The 18,366-nt window shown below is 36.2% G+C and overlaps 1 protein-coding gene across 26 annotated transcripts in view; it reads left to right on the top strand.

Moving 5' to 3' along the window:
• Positions 1–18,366, top strand: part of AFDN (afadin, adherens junction formation factor) — a 128,828-nt gene that overhangs the window by 29,106 nt on the left and 81,356 nt on the right. For 16 of the 26 annotated variants that reach the window (XM_068676889.1, XM_068676893.1, XM_068676891.1 and 13 more), the window contains exons 2-8: positions 5,886–6,081; positions 7,693–7,808; positions 9,358–9,521; positions 10,834–10,994; positions 12,003–12,160; positions 17,114–17,225; positions 17,596–17,763. In XM_068676889.1, coding sequence (XP_068532990.1) covers positions 5,886–6,081; positions 7,693–7,808; positions 9,358–9,521; positions 10,834–10,994; positions 12,003–12,160; positions 17,114–17,225; positions 17,596–17,763 — 1,075 coding nt within the window. The remainder of the gene's footprint in view (positions 1–5,885; positions 6,082–7,692; positions 7,809–9,357; positions 9,522–10,833; positions 10,995–12,002; positions 12,161–17,113; positions 17,226–17,595; positions 17,764–18,366) is intronic. The other 10 variants (XM_068676887.1, XM_068676905.1, XM_068676898.1 and 7 more) reach the window with 3 other exon arrangements.

Below are 18,366 nucleotides of genomic sequence, written 5' to 3'. Positions count from 1 at the left end.
ATTGCTTTCTCCACTAGATGAAAAACAGTTCATAACATTTAAGGTTTTTTGTTTGTTTTTTTTTTTTTTTTGTGTGTGTGTTAAGATTATGTGGAATTCTTTTTAATAGTTGATTGTAGAGCCTGTGTATGAGAATATCATCTATCCTTTAGTTTCAAGTAGGTGTAACTGCTTGGAACGCATGCTATAGCTTCATCTACTCTCAGTGCTTACTACGTTATCGATGTATTTTTTTTTAAATATTGTAGGAATTCTTTTTGCTTTTAAATGTTTGTTGGAATTGCATAGATTTGTTGCTTCTCCAAAAGACCAAAGTGTGCAAAGGAAGCGATTCCTTTTTTTCTCCGTAGACTTACTCTGTGTTAGTTACTAAGGCGTTACGTGAATGTTTCAGGATATCCTGTAGTGATAACGTTGTTATGTTGAACTGTTATATCAATATTGTGACCTGAATTCATTTAAAATCAGCTTGTATTTGCTTTTAGTTCTAATTGTTGCACTGCAGATTGGTTTTATTTTGATTTATATTCTGTTAGCAAAACTCCTGAGCAACAAGTACGTGTATCTGAATAATAATTGCAGCTTAGTTAGGAGTTACTCTTCTGTAGATTTTTGCCTGTGGAATTTGAATGGGGCAGGAAGAAAGATGTGATGTTCTTAATGCCAGTTTTTGGTATTTTCTAGACCCAGTCATGCAGAATGCACTTTACAAGGCAAACAGTGGTATTAATGCAGCTAAAAAAACAACCTCAAAGTTACCCTGTTGGAGGGGTTACAGGGGTTATGAGGACTTCTGAAGGGAAGCTTGCATATTCTCTACTGCTCAAGGGATCAAACAGTTTTCCAAATGGGTAGCATGTAATATATTTACACTTCAGTATTGAAGTGTGTATTGATTTTGTGATTGGTACTGGTGGGACAGTAGTTTAAAAGCCCACTGGTATTGCTTGCTTAGCTTGTGGGAGCAGTGATCCTGACCCATGTTCATTGTTGCGTCCTACATATTGGAATAACACTTTGTCAGTACCTTCCAAGACACTTGAAAGGAGGGGTTTCCTTTCTCATGCATGAGCACTGCTATGGATTACTGTGTCTGGCTATTATTGCTTTGTTTGCAGAAGCCTCTCTTTCATGCTTCGGGAAGTCCAGGTTTCCCTGCTGCAAGTCCCGTTGTATCACATGGGAGGCTTTTTCCAAACCTCACTTACAGTGCATTATTTTCATCTCTTTCCACTTGTTTTTCTTCCAGTCTTTCTTGACTGTACTCTCGGTAAAAAGACTGGGACAGTTGGAAGAGAATAGAGCTGATTTTGTATAGAGATTTCCAAATAACAGAGAATGTTAACAGTTACAGAAAATCACAGTATTAAATACTTCAGTGAGTTATTTACCTGGTCTCAGAAATCACAGACCAAACCTTGAGATACTCTTCTCCGCTCCTCTGGTTTATTTGTGCATCTGTATGTAACTGAATGAATGATTGTCTTGATTATTCCTAATTACTGCTAAAAGCAGAAATACCTACTTGATAGGAAGTAAGTGGGAGCTGGATCTAAACAGGGGGGAAAAAATAGAAAAAAACTTTGAAGCTTCATGGAAAACTTTAAACAATGGTTTTTGATTTGAAAACTTACATGCCACACTTTCAGTTTTAGATGTTACTTAAGTGGTTGTGTGACTGTTATGTATTCAAGTTTGTTTCCTGCTTTTGTAGTGCTGTTTTTCAGCTGGTGATGGTCTGAGGTCAATGAGGATGTCAGAGGAGGGCCGTAGCATTGGCAGTGCAGATGTTCTCAAGGAATGTTTTGTCAAAGCTTTTCACAAGACTCTGGAGAATTTTGAAGACTTTATATTGTGAAATTGTTGTTTCGAGTGTGCCACTCTGGTGCTTTTGTATATTTATTTTCTTCTGCTGAAGACAGGCTTCTGGAACACATAACCTGTTGGTTTTGAACCAGTTCTTGCAAAATGTCAATAACAGACAGTAAGTTGTAACTAAGTAGTTAAAGCAAGAATGTGATGGCAGGCATTCTGATCAGCCCCCATCACACTGATCACACTGATCCATCAATCGCTTTATGCAGCAAATAGCAAGAAATAGTGTAGCTGCATAGCATCTTTTTAAGTGTGTGTGTGCCTGATAAAGACACAATACTAACTCACTTCCATCTCTTTGTTTAAAAAAAAAAAAAAAAGTCAGCTAACTGGTATTTTTTAATTATGCAAGTTTGGAACTTCTTTTGTATATATACTGTGCACGTTTATATATATATATATATATATGTATAGTATATACTTTTGGAAATCACTCCATGTTCTGATAGTGATAAAAGGCACAATTAGGCTCATTATTTAAGGAAAATGTTCTTTGTGATTTGAAAAGCCTAAAAGGAGCTGACTTTTTCCAAGTGATTTAAAATGTACTTTTTGCATTCTGGATGATGAGAATTTAAATGTGGAAATTGATTATATTTGTGCTGCCAAGGACTGTTCTGTATCCTCATGTTCCTATCTATGTAAGGAACCATAGACCTGCACAAGAGATGCATAAAATATTTAAAATAGGAGTAGATGAGAAACCAAAACTGCTTATGATGCTTGTGAATTCCTGAGAGAAACTTAAGAGAATGTTCATACAGTTACGTAATTAGTCTCTTTTGAAATCCAGAAAACACTTTGACTACTTTTTTAGCAATTAATAAATGGCAGTTCCTTATCTTTAGAGAAAGATTTGTAAACATTTTGGGGAGATCTATTCACTTACAAGTATATATTAGGTAACACTTGGATATTTGGTATATCAATTTATGATTTTTTTTTTTTTCCAAAGAAATTCAGAAGTGAGCAGATTTGGAGGTGAAATGTACCTCTCAAACTCTTTAATGCAGATTTAGAGTGGAGAGTGGAAACTGAAGTCTGGTGCCTACCTTGTTTTCTTGTGGGTGGTGGCATCAGTCTTTGTACGGGTTTGTTATTGATACACTAAGCACTTGGCCAGGATGCTAAATGTACCTTAAACTAGACATAAATACATACAGGATATATAAATGTAATAAGTCTCTTGCTGTTTTTTTTTGTTTGTTTTTTTTGTACTCACCCACCTTCCTTTTTGAAATGTGAAACCAATTGCTTCAGTGTTACTGAAGACTTGTATTTAAACACTGTAATACTCCATTAATGCCGAAAGGCAGGTTGGGATTTACTTCAAATGGAACATAAAACGAGCGAGAGCTTTATATTGGGAAGAAGTATCTGTACTGTGTAGCATTGTGATGCAGTTGTGCAGCCTATCTTTCTTTTAACAGAAAACTTGGGAAATTGGGTTGAGGGGCAGGGTTTGTGGGGATACAGATCAAGAAGCTGACAGGATGGGGGGAAATGGGCAGCCAGTGGTCAGCGCATTGAATTATTTTCACACCCAGATTATCAAAGCAAGGAAACAAAACTCAAGTGAGAGTTACTCAGAGGAACACATTACTGCTTTTCTGAAAGGAGAACAAAACTCCCTTTATGCTTGCATTGTATCTTGAGTACTCACAATACGGTTTTGTTGTCGCATCTCTGTTTTGTTAGTGCCTGGAAGTAGAAGCAAGTTTTAGCAGCAAAACTTCAAAACATAGTAATAAAGAAACCCATTGTAGATTGGAGAGCTTTTTTCTAGATCTTCTCTGAATGGATCTATGTTGCGTTCCTTTGCTCTTGAATCTCTGCCAGTCACTGCTACGCTGTAGTAGAGAATTAATAAAATCTGTGGGATTAAACACCTGGCTAATGGACAGTGGATGTTCTCAGTAATCTTCTCTCTTCTAAAAAAGAATAAAGAAAAATCAACTGTCTCTATCTGTGTGTAGGTACTCGCACAATAGTTCACTCCTGGAAAAAGAGGCCTGCAGTGTGCTTGTTTTCTCACTTAATTCTTGCTTCAGCAGTACCTTGGGGAAAACCTTGTGTAAAGGGAAATAAATGTCATAAATTGGATACAGTTATGATACTTGTGCAGAAAGCTCATGTGTCTTCTCCTTTTTTAATGACCAAGCAAGTGCAGCAAAACCTTAAGTTGGTGATAAGAAATGGTCGTGGCTGTTTTGTGAAGCATCACAGTTAAGGAGTGCTTACAGAAGAGGAGACCATTGAAATTGGTGCAAACAGGTGTGAAAGAGGTGGCTCAAACCATTACTGTCAGGAGGAGCTGCAAAATTTTCCATCCCAACGGAAAATCCAGCATAGCTGCTCTGGAAAAGCTTTTTAGTGCTAAAGGAGGCAATGGGTAGCTAAGTACTTGCCACCTGCAGAGAACTAAAGATGGTATGCAGGAGGTGCAGACTGAATTCGGGCCAGCTGTCAGAGGAAGTGTGAAAGGAACCTGGCATGGCAGAACATCAGGCAAAGATAGCTGTTAGAAAGCTGAAGTAGTATCCCAATGAGAAAAATTGTAAGGATAGAAAATGTAGCAACTAAAATACAAAAGCATAAGGAAAAAAAAAAAGAATTTGCTGAATAACTTGTGAAGAGTCTTTAATAATAACTTTCCTTCAGCAGATTAATAGTAACGAATTTACCATAACCCATAGGGCAATGGGATGACCACTTCATAGAAGAAACCTTCAGAAGGTGATAGAGAAAAAATTTGCTTCTGTGTTCACTGTTGAAAATCTTGGAAAAGTTGCCATGTCGAGAACCTTCTTATGGTGACTCATCAGAGCAGCTCTTTCAAATCAGTGCTGTTAAGAATTCAGAGAACAAATGGACAATATAAAAGCAAGTTGCCAGAACCAGGCAATATTCATCGAATAACTATACAAAGTGAGGGATGAAGTAACTTTAACTGCTATGCACTGATTCTTTCAGATAGCCACCCCTAGGCCCTTGGATATAAATGCAGTGTGAAGCTGTAATTAAAAGGATAGTTACCAAGGATGTTGTCTATGCTAATTAGAATCTATAGTAACTTACAGATCTTTTGGACGCGTAATAGATTTAATAAATTGTGGAAGGGTCACAGAATCACAGAATTATCGGGGTTGGAAGGGGCTTCAAGAGATCATCGGGTCCAAACCCCCTGCCAAAGCAGGTTCCCTAGAGGAGGTTGCCCACGTAGGTGTCCAGATGGGCCTTGAATATCTCCAGAGAAGAAGCCTCTGGGTCAGCTGAGCTTTATGAAAAGATGGTGTTTCTCAAGCCTCGTAGAGATTGTGGAAGTAATTAGCGAGGATCTCAGACAATTTGGAACAATTCATGGAGAGAGTGTCAGTGGTACAGACTCAAACACACTGGGAGGAGCAGCGTCTATGGTTGTGGAATTTGTCTTCTATGTATATCTAGGTGAGTGAGAGTTTCATCCTGCAGTGTAGGTTATAATACTTTTTTTTCTTGGGTCCTCCGATAGAGTAGCGTCAGTAAATGCCTCCCCTTTTTCCTTTTTCAAAGATAGTATTGTGATTTTTTTTTTTTTTATGCAATCAGTTGCAGTACTGGAAAAGACTGTGCTTATGCAAAACCTGGCATTGCACCCAGCACCAGAGGATATATCTACTAGAAAGAAAGTCTCTGTCAAGTGAAGACAGGAGTAGTAATTATCAAACTGTAGAATAAACCTGGCAGCACTGGAGTGTGTAGGGAGCTGTACTATCCCTTGTGAAAATATAAAAACACAATTCAGATGATTTAGGATATTTGATTTCTTCTTAGTGAAAATCCTTGTCGTTTTTTTTTTTACTCAAGTTTATAGTGTCCTGGTCAGTAAACTGTAGTGTCCTCAAACATTAGAAAACCACTGCAATGTTTGAATGTCTTGTCACCTCATAAAATATTTCTAACTAGCAAATTGAACTATGAAACTTAGAACTGCTAGCCATCAATCAGATCTTTATTTTTATTTTTTCCAGGATTTGGAGTTTCATGGAGTAATGCGATTTTACTTTCAAGACAAAGCAGCTGGCAACTTCGCAACAAAATGTATCCGTGTCTCTAGTACGGCCACCACTCAAGATGTGATAGAAACTCTTGCAGAGAAGTTTCGACCAGACATGCGAATGTTGTCATCCCCGAAGTACTCACTTTATGAGGTGCATGTCAGTGGAGGTTAGTGTTTTTTCACTATTTCCTGCAGCCACATCATTTTCCTATACACCCCTTGCCAAAGTCTCTTAAATTCTACTCCCAGCTTCTGAGGCACCAGATTTGTGGGTTTTTTTGTTACTGTTGATGTTAAATACATTGCTACTAATTGTAATGTGAGGGGAGTGGTATTTCAAAATGTCAGGCCTGCAGTTAACGTAAATTTTGATTATAATTTGTTAAGTGCTGTGCTTGATATCCTATTACTTGTTGACATTTGTGAGAGGGTTGCTATTTTTAGGGCTAGTCGGTAACTGGAGGTGTTATGGTTGGTAAATGGAGGTGTTAAATTGGAACACTGAGTATGTCCTTAATTCTGTGATGTGTGGGCCTTCCATAGGTAACCTTATGACAGATATGCTCTTACTGCTAAATCAGAGGAAGTTCAACATAGTATTATCTGAAGCTGCTGTTTTTCTTGAGCAGAACCTTTATGGTTACCTAGACTTCTGTATAGTCTTCTGATGTTGTTAGCATTTGATGTCATCCCAGTCCTGTCCCCTTAAATCCTCATCTCACCCAGCTGGAAGAAGGTGGGATGGAACATAACAGAAATATGAGAAATTAACCTTCTTCTTCTCTTTCTTTCTTTTGTGTAATCTTCCAAAAAAAAAAAAAAAAAAAGTGGCTTGACTACCTTAAATTCTATTTTTGAATGACTGAAACTAGTAATTTGAGATACAGAATGGAAATTTATTGGGGTGTATGTCACTTCTCATGGTCTATGAGTGATGGCATGAGTTACAAGGGATTAGAAAAAAGTACACGTGTCATCAGTAATTAAAGCAATGAATACTATGTGAGTTTTCTGCTTTAAGTTGTTTGTTTGACTGTTTTAAATCCCTTTGCACCATACCCGTACTCAAAGTGAAATCGTTTCCTTTGCAGGGCAAGTTCCTAATTAAAACGCAGCTCATAAGAGAGGCACTTCATTCCATATGAGTGTTTCACATTACATAAAATATAACTGCGAAGACATCATTGTCTTGCTATGTGTATATATTGTCTCCTACTTCCAGACAGAGATCAAATGGCAAAAATTGTTTAATTTTTTAACCACTCTCTCAATTTTTTTCATGTACTTAAAATAGATACAACACACCGAATGCAGTTTGTCTAGTATATTTGCGTAATTATTTTTTTTATTTTATAGTCCAATTTGTGTTTTTGCAGTCTTTCAAGAATAGTAGTTCTTGGGTCAAAGTCAGACTGGTTAAAATTAAAATGAGAAAGACGAATATTTTGGGAGTCTCATTAAGTTATGAAGTTTCAAGTATTTTGGCTGCAGAAATATCTTCCCCTAATTTATAATCTTATATTCTCAGGCTTCAGTTCTGATAGTGCACAAGGCTCCTTTCTGTGGACCTTTATCTTATGTAGATAAAGGGAATTCACTTAGGCTGGTGGCTGCAAAGGAGACATACATTCTGTCTCCAGACCCCCCTAGGCTTTCTGTCTCTGTACCTACAGAAAAGCATCAACGGATGGTTTACAGCTCAGCAAAACTATAACTTTTTTTTAAATGTCTTTGCTCTCGAGATGCCAAGTAACTTACCACTTTTCACTTTTTTGAAGAAGAAAGAAGATTAGATGTAGATGAGAAGCCTCTTGTTGTACAATTAAACTGGAACAAAGATGATCGAGAAGGAAGATTTGTTCTCAAGAACGAAAATGATACGCTTCCTCCTAAGGTGAGGCTTCAAGGAGTATGGTAGAGGTAACAGCAGTCTGGCAATTTGCGGGACGTGCTCATATAGTAAAACTTGATTTCTACTTTTCCAATTCCTGAAAACAATTATGATGATATTGTATATGTAGAGCGAGTCTATTCAAACCCTTAAAATGGATCTTCCCAACTTTGCATTTTTCTGATCATTCAGAGGACTTGTGATGCTTTGATTTATGTAGCTGTATGGTACTGCAACACGTAGTGCCCAGAAAACTTAGCTTGCTTTGCTCTAATAAGATGAAGTTAAAGTACCCTACAATAGTATGAGATGCCAAACACCTAAGAGGTAATCTCACCTCTTGCAGAGCCCTTAGAGGGGGATGCCAGAGAGAACTGAATAACTAAGAAATGCTACCTGCCTTGGTAATGTTCAGTTTCTTAATGAAACTGGTGAGAGACTTCCCTTTGGGGTATTTTTTTTTTGCCTTGCAACATACAAAAAGAAGGTTTTGTATGATCGATGTTCCTTCTTTTTTTTGGTATTAATCATGAAGCATTTCATTGGTAACATGAAGTTAGATCAGATTTTGGCTTCTGAAGTCATATAACTTTATATATAATTTCTAACTTGAGTGTTTATAGTTACAGAAAATATGCCGTTTAGTGTGGGGATATTTATCTTCAGATGAGTTTTTTCATCCCAGGCTGAGCACTGAATTTCGTTTACTCTTGGAATTATAGCTTTTTAATTTTAAAGGTACTATGGGTATAAATACACAAGCTATTTTTATGCTTACACTATGCTTTTAACTACAGGATACATCTGTCAGACATGGGGAAAGAAAATTAATGATGTCTTGCACTACATTTACTGGTATTGCTTTACCTTTTCATTGAATTAAGTAATCCGCAGTCTTCCTTCTGTGTTCTTTGCTTTCTGACAGGAGGAAAAAAAAAATCCTTCTGCATCTTTTTTCCTTCATCTTTATTATTTTCTCCACAGAAGGCAAATGAGCATAAGATTACAGGTATCTTGTGTATAGAAGGAGCAGAATTTGGAGAAGAGAACACTGGAAGGACAACTCAGAAAAACAGAAAAATACATCATAGGGGAAATGTACTCTCTAATGTTTTTCCTTCTGCAGTTTATTCTTATCTGATGTTCCAACACAGTTGTCTTGAAAACAGATTAAATGTAGTGTTGTTTCGTGAAGTAGTTTTTACTGGGAGGCGGAAATTGGTTTTGCAGCCTTCGGTTAATCTTTAAGGCTGAGTAGATAGTAGGCATTATTCAAGTAAAATTCTGGTTTTCATTTGCTTGAGTACATTTCATAAGTACAGGGTACTTAAGCAGTTCATACCTTCTTTGGAATATGAGATTATTTTGGTCTTTTGTCTTACTCCTGAGAGTTTCAGTCCCATCCCTGAGTAATGGAGTATTGTTGCCAGGACTACTGTTTTCATGGTAGTGATGCCATGTCTTAATCGGACTTGCATGGAAAGTTAAAAGCAATACTGAATTATCATTAAACTAAAAATGATGGAAATTGTTCTAAACTGGTTCGTTTCAGAAGGCGCAGAGTAATGGCCCTGAAAAACAAGAAAAAGAGGGAGTAATTCAGAATTTCAAACGAACTCTCTCAAAAAAAGAAAAAAAAGAAAAGAAGAGGCGTGAAAAAGAGGCATTGCGACAAGCATCAGATAAAGATGATCGGTTTCTTCATGGGGATGATATGTAAGTGTTCTAAACTTTGATCAGTTCATACAACTTACATCTTACTTTAAAGGATTCCTTCTCTCTTCAAAATAAGCCCTTTTTTCCTTTAGAAGTAGTTAACATAAGTAGGATACCATCATAAACCAAAACATGTGATATTAAATTCTGTGGTTTGTATGTACGTTTTGCTGCAAAGTTTATTTTCAAACCATGAAACTTTTTTTCACCTCTTTATCCTTGTACAAAAATCAGCATATGCTTGGCGACATGAACTTCACTAACCCTCACTATGTTTTTTCTTGAGCACTTACTGTAGTGTGGATCTATTCACTTCTCTGTTTTGTCAATTGACAGAAAAAGTAGTCTGTGTAGGTGGCTGCAGTTGACTTACCACCTGATTATGAGCTTGTTTTTCTGGGAGGCATGTTTTGATAGCCAGTCTCCTCGGTTCTCTAAATCTTACTCCCAAATATGCCGTTCCTAATTCATTGGGGCAAAGCATACATTAATTTTGCAACACTGAGTCAGGCATGAATAAATATTTGTAGAACTAGATAGCTGCAAAAGGGTCTGTATTAAATTCAACTTTGTACTGTGGGCTTCATATATAGTAGACCAGAAAAAAAGTAATTAATGGTATTTTTTTTAACATAGAAAATGAACAATGAAAATTTACTAGCTGTTAACAGATTCTCAGGAGTGAAAGAAATCAGTTGACTGATTGACATGTGACAGAGGATTTAGCTACACAGCATGTTTTTGTTTTTTAATTTTTTTGAGATCGATTTTCATTTGTGTAGTACTGCTATGCATGAATATGCTTGCGCTGTTCTTCAGTTGTAAGCATGGGCTTTCCAGTGTTCTGTACAATTACTTAGCTTGATCTTAATTTAAAAAAAAAAAAGTAAAAAAAAAAAGTTGTATCTTAATTGTATGAACTAAAAGAAAAGCATGACCACATGCTAATTCTGCTTCCATGTGAATTGCAGTATTTGTAACTCACAAAAAGTTACTGTAATGTAAGGTTCTATAATGCCTCATCTGTTGTTTGTTTGTTTGTTTGTTTTCCCAAAGAGGTGGAAGGCCTCTTTATTTCTTGAAAGGTAGCAATCATGAATACTGAAATTGATTGCTGACTATTTCAGGTGCATATGAACAGTGCTAGACCTTGCAAAAGTGCATTTCATATAGAAACCTTCTACCAATAACTTATCTATCTCCTATATGTATGGTTTCTACTTGTCTTTTATACTTTATGAAGTGATGAGGATCTATGTATTTTAAGCTATTAATGGCATTTTTTTCCTCCTTGTTTAAATTAACATGGCAGCGAGAATTCTCGCCTTGCAGCTGAGGTTTACAAAGATATGCCTGAAACCAGCTTCACTCGCACAATATCTAATCCTGAGGTGGTTATGAAACGGCGGCGACAGCAAAAACTAGAGAAGAGAATGCAGGAATTTCGCAGTTCTGATGGCAGACCAGATTCAGGTACATAGATTTGTTTTGGTTAAGCTGATGTTGATTTGTTTACTGAGAGAGTATTTTTAAGGCCAGCAGCTCCTGTAAATTTTGACTTAAATTAATCTTGAAGGACAAAAAAATATTGGAGAAAGCAAAAGTTATATATGTTGTAATTGAATGAAAGATTTGTGGAGGTAAGATTCCGTGGGAGTGTATTGTGTGATTAGTGAGAGTTATGGGCAAATTGATGGGAGAGAATACTCTTATCGATCTTGCTGACAGTGCTAAGCTGGGGAAGAAGGAAGGACAGAATTAGATTTATGAAAGTGACAAATGGGAGAAGTCTTCTGAAATGAATGTGATTCATTTTACTGAGAACAAACTGAGTGATCAGCACGTAAAAATGCAATCAGTAGCATAAATACAAGGTGGCACAGAATAATTGTTCAGCTCTGCCCATATGGTTCTAGTTGGTATGGTGGATTGCAGTGATCGAGTATTTCATGTTGGTGGGGTAGGTGTAAAGATCACTGTGCTTGTGTAAACGTTAGCATCAAGTGTAAGAGAAATGGAACAGCTTCAGTACTGGTAAAACATCAAATAACATGTTTTACCAGTGAAAGAGTAGTGAAGAATGAGTACAAGCATAGAAAACATTGCCCAGGAGGAAAGTCTTAAATGGGCTTTTTAAAGAGAGGAGAGAATCCTAAGGGTCAGAATGAGCTGGCTGTTGAGATGAGAAGAATCAGTTCTTCAGCCAGTTGTTTTCACAGTTTCATTTTAACTTCACGTAATACTAAGAATGGTAAAGAGGGTGAAGCACTGGGGGAAAAAGCTTGCTTATAGAGTAAAGCATCAGCAATGGCAGAGACACATTTTGAAGATTTTTGTGCAACTTATCTTGTATTGGTGGATTGACTAAATGATTTCTAAAGGCGTTCTTTCTTACATTCTGTTTAAAAAATAAATATAGTAAATGGCTTTTTATGTATGTATATTCTGTGGTAGCAATGTTTATTAAATTTTGTTTCCAAGGTGGGACACTGAGAATTTATGCAGACAGTCTGAAACCAAATATACCGTACAAGACAATCCTGCTGTCCACTACAGATACTGCAGACTTTGCAGTTATTGAAGCACTGGAGAAATATGGCCTGGAGAAGGAAAATCCCAAGGATTATTGTATTGCTCGTGTAAGTAAAATTAAAGTTTTATAAGAACATAAATCTTCCCGTCTTAAATTATTTCTTGCTATGTATATAAACACTGATAATGAACGGAACACATTTCTGGTTTTGTAGCTTTATGCCACAAGTGTGTTTATGCTTCACAGACATATATAAACTAATGGTTAATCCTGCGGATTCTGAAATTTGTGCTGTTTGTGCACAAGCCATTCCCCTGAACTAAATGAGTCTGCTCAGAGGCAAAAGTGCTCAATCCGTACTCCATTATAAAAGGTGCCACATGCCTTTCAGTGTTAGTTTACCCTCACTGCAAATCAGGAAAGATTAAACATTTAACTGAAACTGGCACTTGCTTTCAGAATTTCGTTATTTTAGGAGTTCTAAGTTCATTTTATAGAACCACTATTTCTGAGAGGTAAAGCTCTATCAAATAGGCCTATGGACAGTACAGATCAAAAATTATAAACTTTTGTCCATATCATCTTCTGAAGGAGAACAGTGAGACTTGAAAATGTTTGATCCTTGTTTGGTTCCAATCTTTGTTTACATTTCTGTCTGTTAATTGTCTAATAAACTTGGATTTATGGCTCCTTAAAAGGATGAAAGAAAGGGAAAAATGTTTGTAAGTCATTATATTGCTGTCTCTTCCCCACCTTTTCTCCAGTACCGAAAGTGCTACTGGAGCGCAGTAAGAAAACTTGCTATTCCCCACACCTTCCATCTGTTCTAAAGGATGTGGATATTTGTCTTTGGTCTTCAAATTGCTTTCATATTTGTTTTTTGATAGTCTGAGAAATCTGTGTCTGGTTCTGTTGTGCTTACAGCCTATAGTGGTAGAATTAGTGTGGAACTGATATGCTGTTCTAATGTCTAGTAATAAGGAAACTGTAAGGTGGTGCTTTTGTAGTTTCATAGAAGTGAACTAATTCTAGTTTTTGTTGTGTTAAGAGTTTTTGTTATTAGTTCTAGGCACATCTTTAATGAAGTTCTGGACATTTTATGCGTGTCTTCATTAACCTGTAATTGTGGTTCCAACTGTTAAAGTTAACTTCAGTAAAATTTTAAATAGTTCTTTATTCTAAGAGGGAATCACTTCTAAAGTAATAGTTACTGCAGTTTTTTAATGACACAGTACATTTTAAAAGTTATTTTCAGATCTGGCTATGAAGTATTTTCTATGTATAGTCTTAGTCATGCTAATTATTTTTCACATTGTGTGTTCTATAAATGCAATTTACAATTTGCAGTCATCAATGTTATTAAATAAGCTGCTCATTTGACCTGCTAGTTTTTCTGCTGTTTTGACAGTTGTGGTTTGCAGCAGAAACACTGTGACCATCTTCAGAATTTGGAAGATAGTTTTCTGTTGGTCAGTTTTATTTGAGTTAGAGAGTTTTATGTTGTAATTCAGAATATTTATATTTTAGAAAATTTACGGAACTATTGCACACTTGTATACAAGGAAAACATTTTTGCTGGTTACTATTGTGATGGTGTTCCTCCTTTTACACCTCCCCTTGTTGTCCAGTCATGTGTGGGGCTGTTTAATGTAGAAAATAGACCAACAGTGTTAATCTTGAAAGATTAACAAAGTTTTTGCTTTGAAGTAAATTGCTTTAACTTAGTTTTTAGGAAAGCACTACTGGAAAATAGTTTGCCTTTTCTGAGCAACACATCTTGGTACAGTAAATTTCTATAATGAAATAAGTTCTGTGCTCACATTTTAAATACTTGAGTGGTATTTGTTAGCTAATTGCAAATCTTTCTTAAACACCTCTCAAGTGCAGAAGACCTGACTTTTACTCATCAAAAGCCATTGTCAAAAATCTATTCAACCTTTCTCAGTGACTCTGTTCCTACAATATTTGGGTTTAAAATACAATAATCCTTCCTCTTTTACTGAAGATGAGTATTTTAAGGTAAACTAACTTTAAAATCTAATTTTTGCCAGATATGTTATGAAGCTGCTTTCATTGCTTGAAATATTTAAAATACCCAAGGTTTAGCCTGACATGTCTTTCAATGTTGTTTCCTTGTTTAGAAACCAACAACTATGTTGGTAAATAGGTTTCAGGACAGCTTCACATAACTTCAGTGAAGAACCATAGTTGTTCTTTACCTCTCTCAGCGTTTCCCCCATACATGCTCCTTGTTTTTCTGACAGTTTACAGTGTGGAAGACAGATCTGTCTTGTCTGTGTTGCTATTTTTTACTTCTTGTTGAGTTCAAAGCAGTGTACAGTATAACCATAATTTCCTATTGGTTTGGATTTGTAAATGTTTTGTTCTCTTTGGGTGGCAGGTGAAGTTCTTCAAAGAAGTCTTAAGCAGCTGACATTTACTTAACTTTTAAAGTAGATCTTAAATTATATGACAAGACCTTTATACGGCTGCATGAGTACCTGTAATAAAGTTCACTCGATTCTGAAGTTTCAATTGAAATGTGAACATGTTCTTTTTTTTCATTTTTTTTTCTCTCAATTCTTAACATTGCCATTTACATTAAGAGTTGTCAGTTTCCTGTTAGTTACTTTCTTTCATACCCCACTTTGCAGTGTATCATGCTGCAACTTTATTTCCGGTTCCAAAGTGCTTTTCCATGTAATCAAGTAAATACAGGTTTGTTCCAATATACATTGTGTTTGTTTCAGTTCACTTGGCTTGAGTCCCCTGCATAGTACAAGGTTCACTGCACATCTCTCAAGATGTCAAATTAATTAGACAGTCTTCCAAGCTACCTGTGTGTGTTCGCTTCATTAGGGCATAAGACTTGAGGCATGCAGCAAACCAGTAAAACTTTTAAAGTGGAATGGTTTTTATCCATCTCCAGTTTCTACTGCATTGCAGAAATCAGGAAAATGTGCATGCCCCATTTGTTTTAAACTGCATCTTCTGTTTTTCAGTATGAAAGCAAATCCCTAGCTGTAAGCCAAGAAATGATCATAATATAAACCTATTCCATGTCTTCCCCTTATTCTGAAACATGGGGAATTTGGCCTTGTGAGAGAGAGAGGCAACATTCACCGAAAACTTAAATATGTTTCCTAAAATTGCTTCATCATGACTGCAAGCCTCTGGCCTGCATAAGCTGAGTTGTCGTGTTTTGTGCCTTTGCTTTGCTTGAGGTTAGGTCACATGCTTTTTTTTTTTTCCCCCTTTTCTTTTTTAAGCAGTGTATGTCTGGGCTCATCAGCTCATGCTTCTTGTGAAACAGAAGTAATAGTAAGTGACTGGAAGAACAGACGGATTAGTGCCTTTGTGGCTCTTCTGTAACTTCACCAGTTGACCGTGGCTGCTAGTTAAGCCAGTAGAGGTGGAATACCAGTAGAAGTATTCATCCATGTTCCAAGGCAGAAGCAAAAGCAGGGTCACGTTGTAGCCCTTGTGCTTTTCTTAGTCATCTGTCCTCTAATTTCAGTGCTTCTGCGTTTTCTTTGGTTTGCTCTCTAATCCGGCGTTGGTCAGCCCTTCAGAAAGCATGCTTGTAGTGTGTAGCTCTTGGTTTTTAACTATTTAAATTCAGTCTTGAGGGCTTTGCAATTTTAAAGTAATTACTTATTGTACAAGGCTTGAAACACAATGTTCTTTAATAGCAAATAAAAATTCTCCTGTGAGTATAATGGATTTTAAAATCTGAAATGTGAAGTAGGAAAGAGTGGTTTGTCAAGATAAGATTTTGAGTTCAGATGTGTTTCTGTTTCCCTTTGGTTTTATAAATTTTAATATTTTCCTGAATTTTGTAATATGTTGTCTATTTGAAAATCTAATTAAAGATAATGTAATTAGGCCTATGTTTAGCCAGGTTTTGCATAGAAAAGTTTTAGGGAAAGGCCAATGACTCAATTAAATACTTTTGATCTTAAATGTACTTGTTTCCTGCTTGGAAGAAGATGAAAGGAAATTTGAGGTGGATCTGTGGGAACTTAGTTAACACTGCAGTGGGTGTGGAGAGGAGGTGACAAATAAGAGTTAGAAGCCTCTTGAGGGCTGCAGCACTGTAGCATGCAGCAGCAAATACTTGCCTTACTTCAGAAGGTGTTACTTAGGTCATAGTTCAGAGATTGGAATAATTTTGGAGTAGTTCATTTGGAATAGAGCTGTCTATGAATTTAAATAACATTGTTAGGATCACAAACGAGGTAGTAAAGTCTCTTTTAATTCAGCTTTGAGAAATCTATTTTTAATTTAGAAGCTAGGCATGCACTGTAATACTGGCTGTCACTGGTTTTATGCTTTATCACTGTGGGGAGCAGTAATGCAAATGTGTATGAAATAACAGGTTGTGTCTCCTTTAGAGTCAAAACTAATGAATCAGGGTTTCCCTCTTCCTCTGCTTTGTAAGGATATGGCTATAAAATGTACTAACACAAGGTTTGTTTCCAAAGTATGCTTATTTTTGGTTCTTCCTTGAAGCTAGACAGCATGATGCATTTGTCAACTGCTCTAGTCTTGCACTTGTTCTCTGTGTAGACCGGGTGAGGGTTAGGTACAACAGGAAACAGGTAGTATCATAATTGCTATTTCTAAGGGTTCTTGCATGTTGCTTTAGTGGAATGGCTTTATAAAAAAAAAAAAAAAAAGGCTGATTCCCGTGTGTAAGACAATGAAAGAAACTTTAGTTCTGTTTTTTAACTATCCTCTCCACTAATGTTTCTTTTTTTTCTCTCTCTCTTGACCATTTAGAAATTATTCTAATTTTGTTACTGGAAGATGCCTTTGTGTAGGTTACGTGTAACTAGCTTTCCTTTGTTTTTTAAATATGTTTGGTGTTCTGGGAAACGTGGTTAACCGCAACAAAAGGCAAGAAAGAGTTAGAAGCAGCCTTGGAAAGCAAAATGCATTCAAAGTTACTTAATTTGCTTTATCTCCTGATATAAACAAGAATAAATTGGAAGATGTACCCCTGAATAATCTGAGTGTCTAGTAACACCTTTGAAAACTGATAATTATTCTTTTCTAGGTCATGCTGCCTCCTGGTGCTCAGCACTCTGATGATAAAGGTGCTAAAGAAAGTATTCTAGATGATGATGAGTGTCCACTTCAGATATTCAGGGAGTGGCCTAGTGATAAAGGTATGTCTGAAGAGCTTTGAGAGATTTTTGTATGTTGGGTATTGTAAGCCATGTCTGTGGATCCGGGTAAAGCAGGAAATGGGAAAATATTTTTGAAATGATTTGTTCTAGGATTTTAGTTATTGACAGTTTTATTCAGTACTGGTTATAGTAGTAAATCTTTAGACAGTTTTACATTTCATCCTTAAGCTTTTAAATTATCCGCTGTAGAGAAGCATTAATCTTTTAAACACGTTTAACTTCCAAATAACTACATAAAGGAACCTTGTAAACTGAAAGTAATCCTATTGGACACTAAAAATAAAAAAAAAAAAAATGCTTAGATGTGTTCATTGATAGTAAGACTCAAACAATGTTTAATATCTTTTAGGAATACTAGTATTTCAGTTGAAAAGGCGGCCTCCTGATTATGTCCCAAAGAAATCCAAGAAAACAGCTGATGGAAAGCCATTAAAGGGGAAGGACAGAGTTGACGGGTCTGGCTATGGCTCTTGCCTTCCTCCTGAGAAACTACCATACTTGGTAGAATTAAGCCCAGGTAAGAATTCTGTTTATCTAGTAATCTAAGTTACAGTATTTTGTAGACATTTAGACTTTCTGAAAACAAGACTTCTATTGAAAGCAAAAGTCTGATTTGCAATATTCACAGTGCAAGTGAATATCACTTCAGTTCTTCTTGTGTCAGGTTGTGAATTTGAAAATCTAGAGGCAGAGCTGCATATTACTGTAATATTGAAGTACTAGTTAAAAAAAAAAAAGTCTAGAATAAAAAAAAATGAAAGGGGATAAACGTTTAAGACTTTGCTAGCATTGTTTCAAATGCGTATGAAGTTTTAAGTGTTTCAAAAAACAAACAAAAAAAAACAGTCCTTCAGTCTTCACCTTCCTTTGGATTTTGGGGGTTTAAAACTTGATAATGAGTAGAACAGTTTAATACATTGTCCTGGGATTTTCAATGAGTAATGTTCTACCTTACTTCTTTCTCATATCCACCACTTCTTATGGAAGACAAAATGCACAGAGACAAAGTGCATTTTTAAATTTTTACTTTAAAAATATGCATATATGTATGATTTTTAAACGCTTAGAATCTGTCAGTCCCACTTTTAGTTGTAAATGTCTGTTTGAAAGGGGAGGAACA

Source organism: Anas acuta, chromosome 3 (assembly GCF_963932015.1).
Source record: "Anas acuta chromosome 3, bAnaAcu1.1, whole genome shotgun sequence".
In the NCBI taxonomy this organism is placed as follows: domain Eukaryota; kingdom Metazoa; phylum Chordata; class Aves; order Anseriformes; family Anatidae; genus Anas; species Anas acuta.
The sequence above is the reverse complement of the archived record's forward strand: the minus strand, read 5'-3'. Positions and strand labels throughout refer to the sequence as shown.